This window comes from Zeus faber (genome assembly GCF_960531495.2).
Source record: "Zeus faber genome assembly, chromosome: 11".
NCBI classification, from domain to species: Eukaryota; Metazoa; Chordata; class Actinopteri; order Zeiformes; family Zeidae; genus Zeus; species Zeus faber.
The window spans coordinates 4,283,863-4,296,360 of record NC_137205.1 but is presented as its reverse complement, the minus strand read 5'-3'; the positions used below and the strand labels follow the sequence as shown (position 1 = coordinate 4,296,360).

The 12,498-nt window shown below is 40.5% G+C and overlaps 1 protein-coding gene across 2 annotated transcripts in view; it reads left to right on the top strand.

Moving 5' to 3' along the window:
• Window positions 1–12,498, top strand: part of gspt1l (G1 to S phase transition 1, like) — a 29,681-nt gene that overhangs the window by 11,784 nt on the left and 5,399 nt on the right. For both annotated transcript variants that reach the window (XM_080009631.1, XM_080009630.1), the window contains 7 exons: window positions 199–232; window positions 1,865–1,942; window positions 2,228–2,408; window positions 3,593–3,747; window positions 6,009–6,149; window positions 6,565–6,658; window positions 7,683–7,763. In XM_080009631.1, the coding sequence (XP_079865757.1) occupies window positions 199–232; window positions 1,865–1,942; window positions 2,228–2,408; window positions 3,593–3,747; window positions 6,009–6,149; window positions 6,565–6,658; window positions 7,683–7,763 (764 nt within the window). The remainder of the gene's footprint in view (window positions 1–198; window positions 233–1,864; window positions 1,943–2,227; window positions 2,409–3,592; window positions 3,748–6,008; window positions 6,150–6,564; window positions 6,659–7,682; window positions 7,764–12,498) is intronic.

Here is a 12,498-nt window from a genome sequence, read left to right as displayed (position 1 = left end):
CCAGCACTAATTCAAATTTTGCTGAGAGGAAATTATTTTCACAGGACTTGGACCGGGGAGCGTTAAATATGTTGATAAAGATTTTCCTGGTTAAAAAAATATTAACAAGATAGCGAAAACCCAGATACAGAGTAATGTTTTACCAGGAAAGCACTGCACTTCTGCTCTTTAATCGAATTTCCCAATTTCTTCTTCCAGATGCCGGCAAATCCACTATTGGTGGCCAGATCATGTGAGTAGCTCACTCAGTAGTATTCATATACAGGTACTCCTCACTCTACGACCTACCTGTTGAACTGCCGTTTAGACTTAAGACCAGCGCTCCGACCAGTTGGTATTGTGCACTATCTACAATACTGCGGCATCTCAGCGTCAAGCATCTCATTGCGCATCACCGTTCTCAGTCTTGTTCCCACAGTCTGTCAGTATTCACTGCACTAGTGTTCACAATGGCCACGCCCCCTTACCGTGAAATAACACAGGTCCTCACTTATCGACCATTTCGCTTAACGACCTGGTCCTAGGAATGGAACTCGGTCGTTAAGTGACGAGTACCTGTAATACTATTAGGGAACTTAGTCTCAAAATGAATTGTGCATGTGACAAATCATTTTGGATGTGTATTAGGGGTCGACTGTTAGGTTTCTTTTTTTTCCAGGGCTGATACCGATTATTAGTAATCAAGGAGACGATTACCTACATTTGAGGTGTTTTACATTTCCATTAAATATTTAAGTTTTAATGTCAAAATTTACAGTAATACAAACTCCACCACAAAACTTCATTTACATACGTTTAAACATGTCTGCAGTGTGGAATTATTTTAAGACGGAGTACAAAAGTAGGGATGGGCAGATTGATCGGCTGAAACGACTATCCTTTACGGATATTGTTTTTTCCGATTACAACTGTTGCCTGACTCATTTTAAGTTTGTCCGTGATCTGAGAATTCAAAAGCTGTTTCACACCGGAATTCTTCATAGTTCTACGAACTTTTTGAAGGAACCCTCCCTTTTTTTGTGTCTGCACTGCAGGAACTAGGAACAATCATAGTTCTTAAAACGCCGTTTTGAGGAACTTTTTTAGCTCCTACTTCAGGGCTGGAACTAACCGGCACAAGAGGAACCATCAGTGAAGTAAGTGCACGGTGATTGGTCAAGACGCAAGTCCACAGTACCATGCCGATCCTTTGGACTGAGCACAGTCCACCCGGTCGGGTCGCATCATTCTGGGTTCGCACCAGCCCATGTTCACTTAGGGGTAATAAAAAAATAACGTATTTGATGTATTTATTTTGTTTTTATTTTCCACCGTTACATTAAATTAATTAATGTGCGTCCCGTAATCCCTGTGTGCTGTCCCGTTGTGAGCCCGTGCCTCACGAAAGTCTGAACTTACTTTTAAATTACTTCTTGTAGATCTAATATGAATGAAGTTTCAGCAGCTGCGTTGCTTATTTCTCACCAAATTTGTTTAGAAACAGATTTTAGTGGAATGATAAGTTGTAATAAACTAAACAAAACACCTAAAGTCTCATTGGGTATCTCTGCTGTATGTCAATGACAAATACATTGCGTGATATTTGGATTACCTATAAAAATCATTCAACACCTCAGCCACACATTAAGAAGTTTACACAAGTTAAGACAATCACAAGTGATGTTGAGAGATTTGCAGATTCATTTTAGAGGTTGATGACGACCATCCAACTTTTCTCTACACACCACTAATAACATTTGTAAATCCCATGTTTATGTGTGAGCAAGCGCCTCTGTCCTCAAATGTCGGCACGTGAGAGTCCAGTGATCCTGTGGTTCCTCGTTAGGTGTTGACAGTTTTGTCACATCCACTCATGTTTTCTCAGGTATCTAACAGGAATGGTGGAGAAGAGGACTCTGGAGAAGTATGAAAGAGAGGCCAAGGAAAAGAACAGGGAAACTTGGTGAGTAACTCGATCTGAACCGTGGAGACGGAGGAGTGGCGTGAGGCGACACAAACACCCAGAATCAGTCTGGCTACCTTGCCACGTTACTGGCTGTATGTTGTAAATAATGCGTTTTGTACATAGAACTACAACTATCTTCAATTTTGTTGGCCAAAGTGTAAATCACTGTCAGCTTTTGTCCGTTTGTACATTTGGGTTCTTGATTACATGTTACAGATGGGAGGAATAGCAGCGTCAATATGGTGACATTACAAGTGTGACACTGTTACTTTCCGTTCCTAGGTATCTCTCCTGGGCTTTGGACACCAACCAAGAGGAAAGAGACAAGGGCAAGACTGTGGAGGTCGGCAGAGCGTACTTTGAGACGGAGAAAAAGCACTTTACTATTCTGGATGCCCCTGGTCACAAAAGTTTTGTGCCCAACATGATTGGAGGAGCATCACAAGCTGATCTGGCTGTACTGGTGAGTCTAGCATTCTATCTTCGACCTCAAAAATTTCCTTTGAGTAGCTGTGTTTACATTCATATTGACTCAGGTTAGCAACCAAGTGTTGGTGACAATCTGCTTATTCTATCACTGTTTGGTGTGGTGCTGCCCCTGCTTGATGTTTAATTAAACTAGAGAAAAAAATTAGGGGGGAAGCAAGAAAACTACATTGGCTGAAGGTGCCTTTATGTTTGGAATTGCAAGCTGAAATATTTGGACAAGTATGTGAGCCCTGTTCCAATCTTGCTGTGACTTTTCCTAAATATACGTCCTGCAAAAGCCGTTTTTTTTTTGTTTTTTAATGGTGCACTCAAACACAGAAACTACATTTGCTAATGTTTTGAAAGAAATACCAGTGGAAACGCCTAAAAGACGCTCTGAAAGGTGTATTGGTACCCCACAGGTGGCCATTTGGTTCTCCTCCTGCTGTGCAATGGCCCATTACGTGCAGTTGATGGATAGATGATAAAACTGATAATCCAAAGTAATATAAATCTGATCAATCTCATCATTTAATAACAATAATATAATGGTGATAATATCTAACATTATGTGATTATAATATTGTCATGTATAATAATGTAATCTGATCAGTTGAAGCTCTGAACGCTGAGATGCAGTGCTGGTTTCAGGCTGGACAGAGATTTGGAGATTTATTTCCTTTTCTTATTTCATACTTGGAAATTAAAATGAAAAACGCAAACATAACTAAGAGAACTGGAAGGGAGATATTTTCTTTTTATTTTTATTTTTTCTCCACGCCGAATTTCAGTGCTAGTTTACCTGTGATTTTAGATGTATTTATTTTGATTAATTTCCTATTTGTATGAAACGAAAAATTTAAACATAACTAAGAGACAGTCCCACATTGTCTTAGAAAGACAGTTGGAGAGCAGCTGTTCCCGGGTCTCCGAAAAAAACAAATATGACATGTAGGGCAGCATCACTGATACTGCAAAGATAAAAAAAAGCTGCATTTCTTGTGTTAATAGGTTGAGAGATGTAAATTAAAGTTGAGGATTTGTGTTTTTGTTCTGGTTAAAGGGGTACATTAACAAAAACCTTAGTTTACTATTATTATTTTTTTATATCTTAATATGTTACAAAATCGTATGTTTTCTAGACTTTCTTTCCCCCCCAATCTCTTTGTTTGACGCCAGGTGATCTCAGCCAGGAAAGGAGAGTTTGAGACTGGCTTTGAGAAGGGCGGGCAGACACGGGAGCATGCCATGCTTGCCAAAACAGCGGGGGTCAAGCACCTCATTGTCTTGGTTAACAAGATGGATGACCCCACAGTAAACTGGAGCCTGGACAGGTGCGTAGAGATGGTCGAGCTAGCCTTGAAAAAGTGTTATGAACCAAACAAAATTCTTTGTTTTATCTGATACTTAACAGAATTTGAATCTGAGGGGAAGAAACACAAGTCTTAAGATAAACAAGAGCTGTGATGACACTAACTCCTCTGGTCACACTTAGCCTGTCTCTCTGTCTCTCACCCACTTGTATACCGTATGCTCACCACACAGACTGTCAGAAGTTGGCTTAACAACTTTTTAACCAGACGGTCGTACTACCTCTACTGCCGAGTTATTGTAGATTTTAGCGAATAGTCCATTTTTCCTATTGAACAGCCATGTCCTGAATTCTGAGCCGGGTACAGCCCTACTACATAACATCATAAGATCGGACGTTAATCTCCAAAGTGGTTCTTTAAACTAAAAGTAAAGAGAGCATATGTTACCTCCTGCATGCCTGAGCCGTCCTGTAGCTTGTCAGTCGCACCAAATCAGATCTGTTCTTTATCGAAGATGAGGTAAGGATGTAAAGGGTTCCTAATTTTTCAGAACCTAACACGCCGTGTTGAAAAGTTCTCAAAGAATCCCCGGTTGACGGCTTTAATCTTGCGAATCGCGGTGTTCATCGGCCCGTCAATGGGTGTGTCAGCTCTTGCAGGCTCCACTTCATTCTCTCGTTTAGCTGCCAGCTCATGTTGCTTTAAGCTCCAGTGCTTGACTAGCCCCATGGTTCTGTAGGATGTGCCAGTATTACCTTGAACTAGTGAACTAGATGTGTGACTTATCGAGGTGTGTGTACATTTTTTGGAGTATAATTTTCCATCCATCTCAAAAATGCTGGGATTCTTCCCTCTTCGAAGACACTTTCAGGTTCATCTGATTCTTTGTCAATTGAATCAATTTGCACATTCGTTTGTGATGTTGAAGGGTTAGTTGAACTTTTCACCCCACAGTCGGAGAAATTAATTTGCTTAACCATTGTCTATAAAACAAGTGCCTGTGTGCACGTGAGTAAACATACCAATGCACGTGCAGCGTTGTCTGATTCCGGAGGCAAAGCACCTGCAGCATTCTGGTTCCGACTGTAACAGTAATATTTAAATATCACTAATGCAACAACTACATTTATTTTTGGTTGCACATTTTGCTGTTTGCTGTCCCTATTTTTTCTATTAAAAAGTGGTTGCCACTGATGGCAACCAAAGGCCAAGAGTTGGTTGACCGGTTCTCAGAATGGTTGCCAATGGCAACCATTACTCTCGAGTATGGGTGTCACAATTCGATTTGACTTTCAATTTTAAGGGTTTGGTTCTCAATTAAAACATTATATTTTTTTAATTTATTTTTTAAACATTGTAAAAAAAAATAATAATAATTCAGCACTGACTGCTATTAGACTATCGAATCTTGATTTGTAAAGAAATACTTTTTCACTTTCTCAATAAGTAACTTCGAGTCCATTCACATTAAATAATTATAAATGGGTTTTTTTGTAGTGGAATAAATATTAACAAAATATTTCATACAATTTCATAGTAAAGAAATGCATCCGACAGACTTTTCATCAGCCGCAAGTGCATCTCTTCTCCTCCGCCCACTGTCTGTGGCCGCTCTGTACGTTCTTCTCTAATCAAACTTTTTTTCCCTAATTGACGAAATAATCAAATATCACAGCATCAGGTTCCATTTAACATTGTCCTATATTTGATATCACAATCCAAATCATATCCATAATGTTAACTACTCTTATGGAGCGTGTACCGACACCGGTACACCCCCCCCCCCCCCCCCAATCTCCGGTTCAGCAATACAGTACTTAGTAGTTTATTTTTCAATGTTACATTACAGATCACATTTATTTTGTCTTGAGTCAAGATCCACGTCAGACCATATTACCCAAAAAGTACAGGGAGAATCGAGAACCTGCTTGTGATTTCAAAATCGAATGCTCATTTCGTTCCATTTGGGATTGGAATTGGAATCACGATACCCCTACTGTCGAGCCCTGCCACAAATTTGCCATTATGTGGCTGATGGAGTTGCATTGTTTTTTGTTATATTCACTGAAATTACTAAAATTAATGATTCAAAGATAAATGGATACAATTTAACAGAAGTAATTTACATAGTGCCCTCTGTCAGAGAAATGAGTTACACAAACTAGCACGATATTGCTTAAGAAATTAAAAGAAAATGTGTACAGTAAATCAAACCAAATTGCTGCATTCCATCGTATGTACGTTTCCAGTTGCTGTTCCTTCATCCTTCCGCATCCGTGCAGGTATGAAGAATGTAAGGAAAAACTAGTGCCATTTCTGAAGAAGGTGGGCTTCAACCCTAAGAAGGACGTGTACTTCATGCCGTGCTCTGGCCTGACTGGAGCCAACCTGAAGGAGCCCGTCGAGCTGTGTACCTGGTATACGTAAGTCTAAACAACGTCCTTACCACAAACCAAGTGCAAATTCTTTGTAGGCCTTCTTTGTGACGCAATTTTTGTGAACAAATTATCTGCCCTGTAACAAATCTGCATCACCAAAAATTTTACTCATCAAGTGATAATGTGCTGGTCATGTCAAATAAAAAGAGGGACACTCATTTCAGAAGAATTTTTAGTCAACAGCCAACAATGGATTACTGTTCTTAACCCATGTTACAAACTGATTATTAATCAGTCACAGACGATTCTGGTATTATGGCGTCATTCAGTTCTAGATGTTGCTGCTGGGGGTGAATTTTTTGCAATTTGTAGTACATTTGGTATAAATGATGTTGTCATTGTGCCAATCATACCGTTTAAGTGTCCCTGTCTCCTCTCACTCATTGCACTTCCATTTCAGAGGGTTACCATTCATTTCACATCTGGACAGTTTGCCAAACTTTAGCAGATCAAACGACGGACCCGTCAGAATACCCATCGTAGACAAATATAAGGTAATGCTCTTCGACTGCGTAGATTATAAAAGGCATGATTATGAACACATACGACACCTTTTGTGCAACGCTGTGTGCAGTCTATAACACTACTGAAGACAACCTCCAGCATTTTTGTATGGGGGGGGCGTGGGGGAGTGACATGATTATCCAATCTGACACGCTCAGTCACACTGAAATCAAATAATTAGCTCTCAATCTTTGATCGGTTGAGCGAGTCGGGTATCTACATAGAAAAATCCTCCACGATGGAACATTTGTTTTAGTCACTGATAATTTGCTCTACCTTATAACTTGTTGCCTAATATTGGTGAAAATCGTGATCATTTTTAAGTGGTTCTAATACTAACCACACAACTCCTTATTTTCCTGAATTCCCCCATGTGGTTAATCAGCTGTTACCTTAATAAATAATTGAGCTGAAAAGCAGGAATTGTAATTAACTGCAGGTGCCCTTTAACTAAGGGCTTAACTTATGTCTGAAAAGGATTAAATGGATGGAGATGAATTTCAAATAAGCTTGATTTGCTCACTGTAGAAAAATTGTTTGGCCTTGCCGCAAGTCCTGGTACAGGTGTAGAGGTTATTTTCGGTGTACTATAATACTTTTAACAAAGGGAGTGCACATTCTTCACTGCTGAGTGCAATATGTTTTGCAGACAGAATGTTTCTGCACCATGAGATTTAAATGCAAAACGTATGCATTTAAATCTCATTGTACAAATTCTAGTCTAGAAGTCTATTTCATCACCTTTTTTTTTTTTTTGAAACAAGTTACTTTAATCGGTTCTTGCACCACAGTGCAATAGGGGAGAGCTGTAATTCCCTTTGGAACCGATTTTTATAAAATTACATTTCCCATGGAATTATTAATGAAATAGTAATGTGGCAGTAATGTAACCTGGCAATTATATGTAATACATTCTGTGATGTACTAAGTTTTAATCTTGTTATGCAACAGTGTCTAAAAGGACAAAGATTCTGTAGATACTTCTAACACATTGGTATGTCCTCTCTTTGACAGGATATGGGAACAGTGATTCTGGGCAAACTGGAGTCAGGTTGTATCAGCAAGGCACAGCAGCTGGTCATGATGCCAAACAGGGTAATGTGTGTGTGTGTGTGTGTGTGTGTGTGTGTGTGTGTGTGTGTGCCTTGCGCGCGCCCTGACCCCTGTCAACCGCTGAAAGCGCCAACGGTAGGCACGTGAGTGTCAGAACTGGACCATGGAGCAATGGAAGAAGGTGGCCTGGTCTGATAAATCATGTTTTATTTCACATGTGGATGGCTGGGTGCTTTATCATCGTTTAGCTGGGCAAGAGATGGCACCAGGATGCACTATGTAAGAATACACTGGTATGAAATGCCAGCTGAAACTACACTAAAATAAAATTTTATATCTAGAATTTAATGACGGAAATCAATCAATACAAAACAATACCATACATTTATTCGGTGTTTAAACTGCGATTCTCGGATTGGACCAGATGCTACGACCTTTGGTTCTGTAAGCCCTCCCTTTCCTCTCACGCAATACCCACTGATACACAGTGCACTGATCGGTACTTTATTATCCACCAAGGTGTAATGCTGCATTGTGAGGTAAAGTGGGAGAGTTATCATAAAGCACAAAAATGTGGCCATAATGTTGACATATAAAACGTGAAATGCACCGATTGATGGCCATGACCGGAATTGGTCGGTTTTCACAGGCCGATCTGTGTTGGATATATTTTCCGATTCTGTGCCGGTCAAATTTATACTGTACTTATGTTCTCGTAAATATGCTTCAGTACTCAAACCCGATACCAACGTAATGTAGCGTAGTTGACGCTTTAAAAAGAGAGTGAAAAATAGAATGTCACCTGTTTGGAGGTACTTCAAGGTAAATAAAGATCAATTATTTATCGCTTGACAATATTCCAACATTGTGCAGACTATCTACCGCTGTCACCACAGAACCCAACTCATGAGGAAAAGTTTGACCCTTTTTTTGAGACTGGGTTCTTGACGATTCACTCAGTAAAACAAGCCGTTCGATTTGATTCACTTGGTTTAACACACGGTGAGGGAAGGAGGACTTCCAGTGAAGTAAAGTGAGACGAGTCGGCCATTTTTTTTGTTTTGTTTTATTTGTAATGATTGCAATTTATTTGCAAAGTAGCAATAAATATAATATAAATGTACTGTATATTTGCACTTAAAGTGAAAGAGACTTTAATTTGAAGTTTGAACTGGACATTTCCATGATAGTTATACAGTGGGGAGAACAAGTATTTGATACACTACCGATTCAAAGCATGTAGAGAGGTCTGTCCTTTTTATCATAGGTACCCTTCAACTGTGAGAGACTGAATCAAAAAAAAAAAAAAAAAAATCCAGAAAAATTTAAGATTAAGTAATTAATAAGCATTTTATTGCATGAAATAAAGTATTTGATACATCAGAAAAACAACCTAATATTTGGTACAGAAAACTTTTTTGCAATTACAGCGATCAGACGTTTCCTGTAGTTCTTAACCAGGTTTGCACACACTACAGCAGGGATTTTGGCCCACTCCTCCATACAGATCTTCTCCAGATCCTTCAGGTTTTGGGGCTGTCGCTGGGCAACACAGACTTTCAGCTCCCTCCAAAAATGTTCTACTAGGTCCAGGTCTGGAGACTGGCTAGGCCACTCCAGGACCTTGAGATGCTTCTTACGGAGCCACTCCTTCGTTGCCCTGGCTGTGTGTTTTGGGTCGTTGTCATGCTGGAAGACCCAGCCACGCCCCATCTTTCATGCTCTTATTGAGGGAAAGAGGTTGTTGGCCAAAATCTCGCGATACATGGCCCCATCCATCCTACCCTCAAAATGGTGCAGTCCTCCTGTCCCCTTTGCAGAAAAGCATCCCCAAAGAATGATGTTTCAACCTCCATGCTTCACGGTTGGGATGGTGTTCTTGGGGTTGTACTCATCTTCTTCTTCCTCCAAACATGGTGAGTGGAGTTCAAACCAAAAAGCTCTATTTTGGTCTCATCAGACCACATGACCTTCTCCCATTCCTCCTCTGGATCATCCAGATGGTCATTGGCAAACTTCAGACGGGCCTGGACATGCGCTGGCTTTAGCAGAGGGACCCTGCGTGCGCTGCAGGATTTTAATCCATGAAGGCGTAGTGTGTTACTTATGGTTTTCTTTGATACTGTGGTCCCAGCTCTCTTCAGGTCATTGTCCAGGTCCTGCCGTGTAGTTCTGGCAGATCCCTCACCTTTCTTATGATCATTGAGGCTCCACGAGGTGAGATCTTGCATGAAGCCCAAGACCGAGGGAGATTGACTGTCATCTTGAACTTCTTCCATTTTCTAATAATTGCGCCAACAATTGTTGCCTTTTCACCAAGCTGCTTGCCTATTTCCTGTAGCCCATCCCAGGCTTGTGCAGGTCTACAATTTTGTCCCTGATGTCCTTAGACAGCTATCTGGTCTTGCCTATTGTGGAGAGGTTGGAGTCTGATTGATTGAGTGTGGACAGGTGTTTTATACAGGTAACAAGTTCAAAGAGTTAATACAGGTAATGAGTGGAGAATGTGAGGGTTTCTGAAAGAAAAACGAACAGGTCCGTGAGAGCCGGAATTATTACTGGTTGGTAGGTGATCAAATACTTATTTCATCCGATAAAATGCAAATTAATTATTTAAAAATCATACAATGTGATTTTCTGGATTTGTTTAGATTCCTTCTTTCACAGTTGAAGTGTACCTATGATAAAAATTACAGACCTCTACATGCTTTGTAAGTAGAAAAATCGGCAGTGTATCAAATACTTGTTCTCCCCACTCTATGTTGTGTCCTACTGAAACTCAGTGCGTTACAGGTTGAATTTCACTGAAACTTAGTGACAGTTTCATGTTCTGTTATTTTTACAAAGTGAATTATGAACAATAACAAACAGTGTCAAAGTCAGCAATCTCACTATTGTGCCATCTTAAAATTGCAGCGGTAGTCCATATGTGCAGCTGTCCAATCACTTGAGCGTGATCATATCACAGGATGTATTTGGAGCAAGATTCAAGAGGTTTATTCGCCACATACATATATATATATACTTCCATACATATACTACTCACAAAAAGTTAGGGATATTTGGCTTTCGGGTGAAATTTATGGAAAATGTAAAGTTCACGCTACAGTGATATTATGTCATGAAAGTAGGGCATTTAAATAGAAGCATGCAATGGTGATTTCCTCATCTCAAACAATTTATTGAAACAAAAGCCAACAACAGTGGTGGGTAAATCACAACAAAAAATGTCAATGTCTCAATAACTTTTCATGTGCCCTTGAGCATCAATTACAGCTTGACAACGACGTCTCATGCTGTTCACAAGTCGACTTATTGTCTGCTGAGGCATGGCACCCCACTCTTCTTGAAGGGCGGCCCTCAGGTCATTGAGCTTCTGGGGTACAGAGTTATGAGCCTCTACACGGCCACTCAGCTGATCCCATAGGTTTTCTAAGGGATTCAGGTCCGGAGAAAGTGCAGGCCACTCCATTTGAGGTACCCTAGTCTCCAGCAGCTGTTCCCTAGTGATGCCACCTCCATGAGCTGGAGCATTGTCCTCCATGAAGATGAAATGAGGCCTTTGTTGTTCATGCAGGGGCACAATAACTGGATTAATGATGTTATTCATGTAGTATGGGCTTGTCACTGTGCCATTCACAAAGTGTAGGGCAGTTCTGTATTGACTAGACACACCTGCCCAAACTTTTAACACCACCACCACCCAAGCCTCGTCTGGTGACAACAGTGGCTGATGCATAGCGGTCTCCTTGACGTCTCCAACATCGTTGGCGACCAGCATTTCTGCTCAACGTGAATCGACTTTTATCAGAACAGCACTGAGGCCCACCGGTGCCTCTTCCAGCTTAAATGCCCCTGGCCCATGCAAGATGATGATGCCTGTGCCTGGTGGTGTGGTCAGGTACCTTGCAGGTCGTCTAGCACGCAGATCACGCTGATGTAAAGGGTTTCGAATGGTCTGACGTGACACTTGGTGTCTCTCACCTCCCTTAATGTGCCTGGAGTTCAGTGACATTCATCATCCGGTTCCGCAGGGCGCTGTTCACAATGAAGCGGTCGTCAGTGTGGGATGTGGCCAAAGGACGTCCACTTCTATGCCTTTCTGTGACTTCCAGTCTCTCTCTATCTCTGTTGCAACCTGCTGATGACACTGACACTCTTAAGCTCAGTGGCCACTTCCCTCTGAGAACATGCTGTTTAAACCCTCGCAACAGCGAGCTAATGTTGATCAGTTGTGAGGTGTTGTCTTGGTCTCATGATGTCAAAATATAAACCAGGAAATGTATTGGTCAACTCATGGATCAAACACCTGTTGTGAATTTTGCCGTTCAGCTCCTTGTTAGAGAACAGCAAGTTGTGCAAAAAGTACTGAAACATTGAACAGTTGGACATGTGCATTCAAAAGTTTAGAGAAGGTCAAATTAAGTCCACCTGTAAAGGTTATAGTGCATTTTATCTTCATCCTGAAATTTCACCCGAAAGCTGAATATCCCTAACTTTTTGTGAGTAGTGTAAATGCAGTGAAATGTCAATGCAACGCAACCGGTGATTATGCACAATTTTTTATGTTCTAGACTGAACACAATACCTACCTTATTTCTACTTGACTAACTGATTCCTAAAACATAATGCAGTAAGTAAATCTAATATAGAATAAAACAATTCAATGGTATTGCAGAGTGGGGGTACAAAATAGAAATAAAGACAAATAACTTATGTATTTGGGATAGGCTATTATGTATATAGAGATATGTGCATTAAAGTGGCATGTGAATTA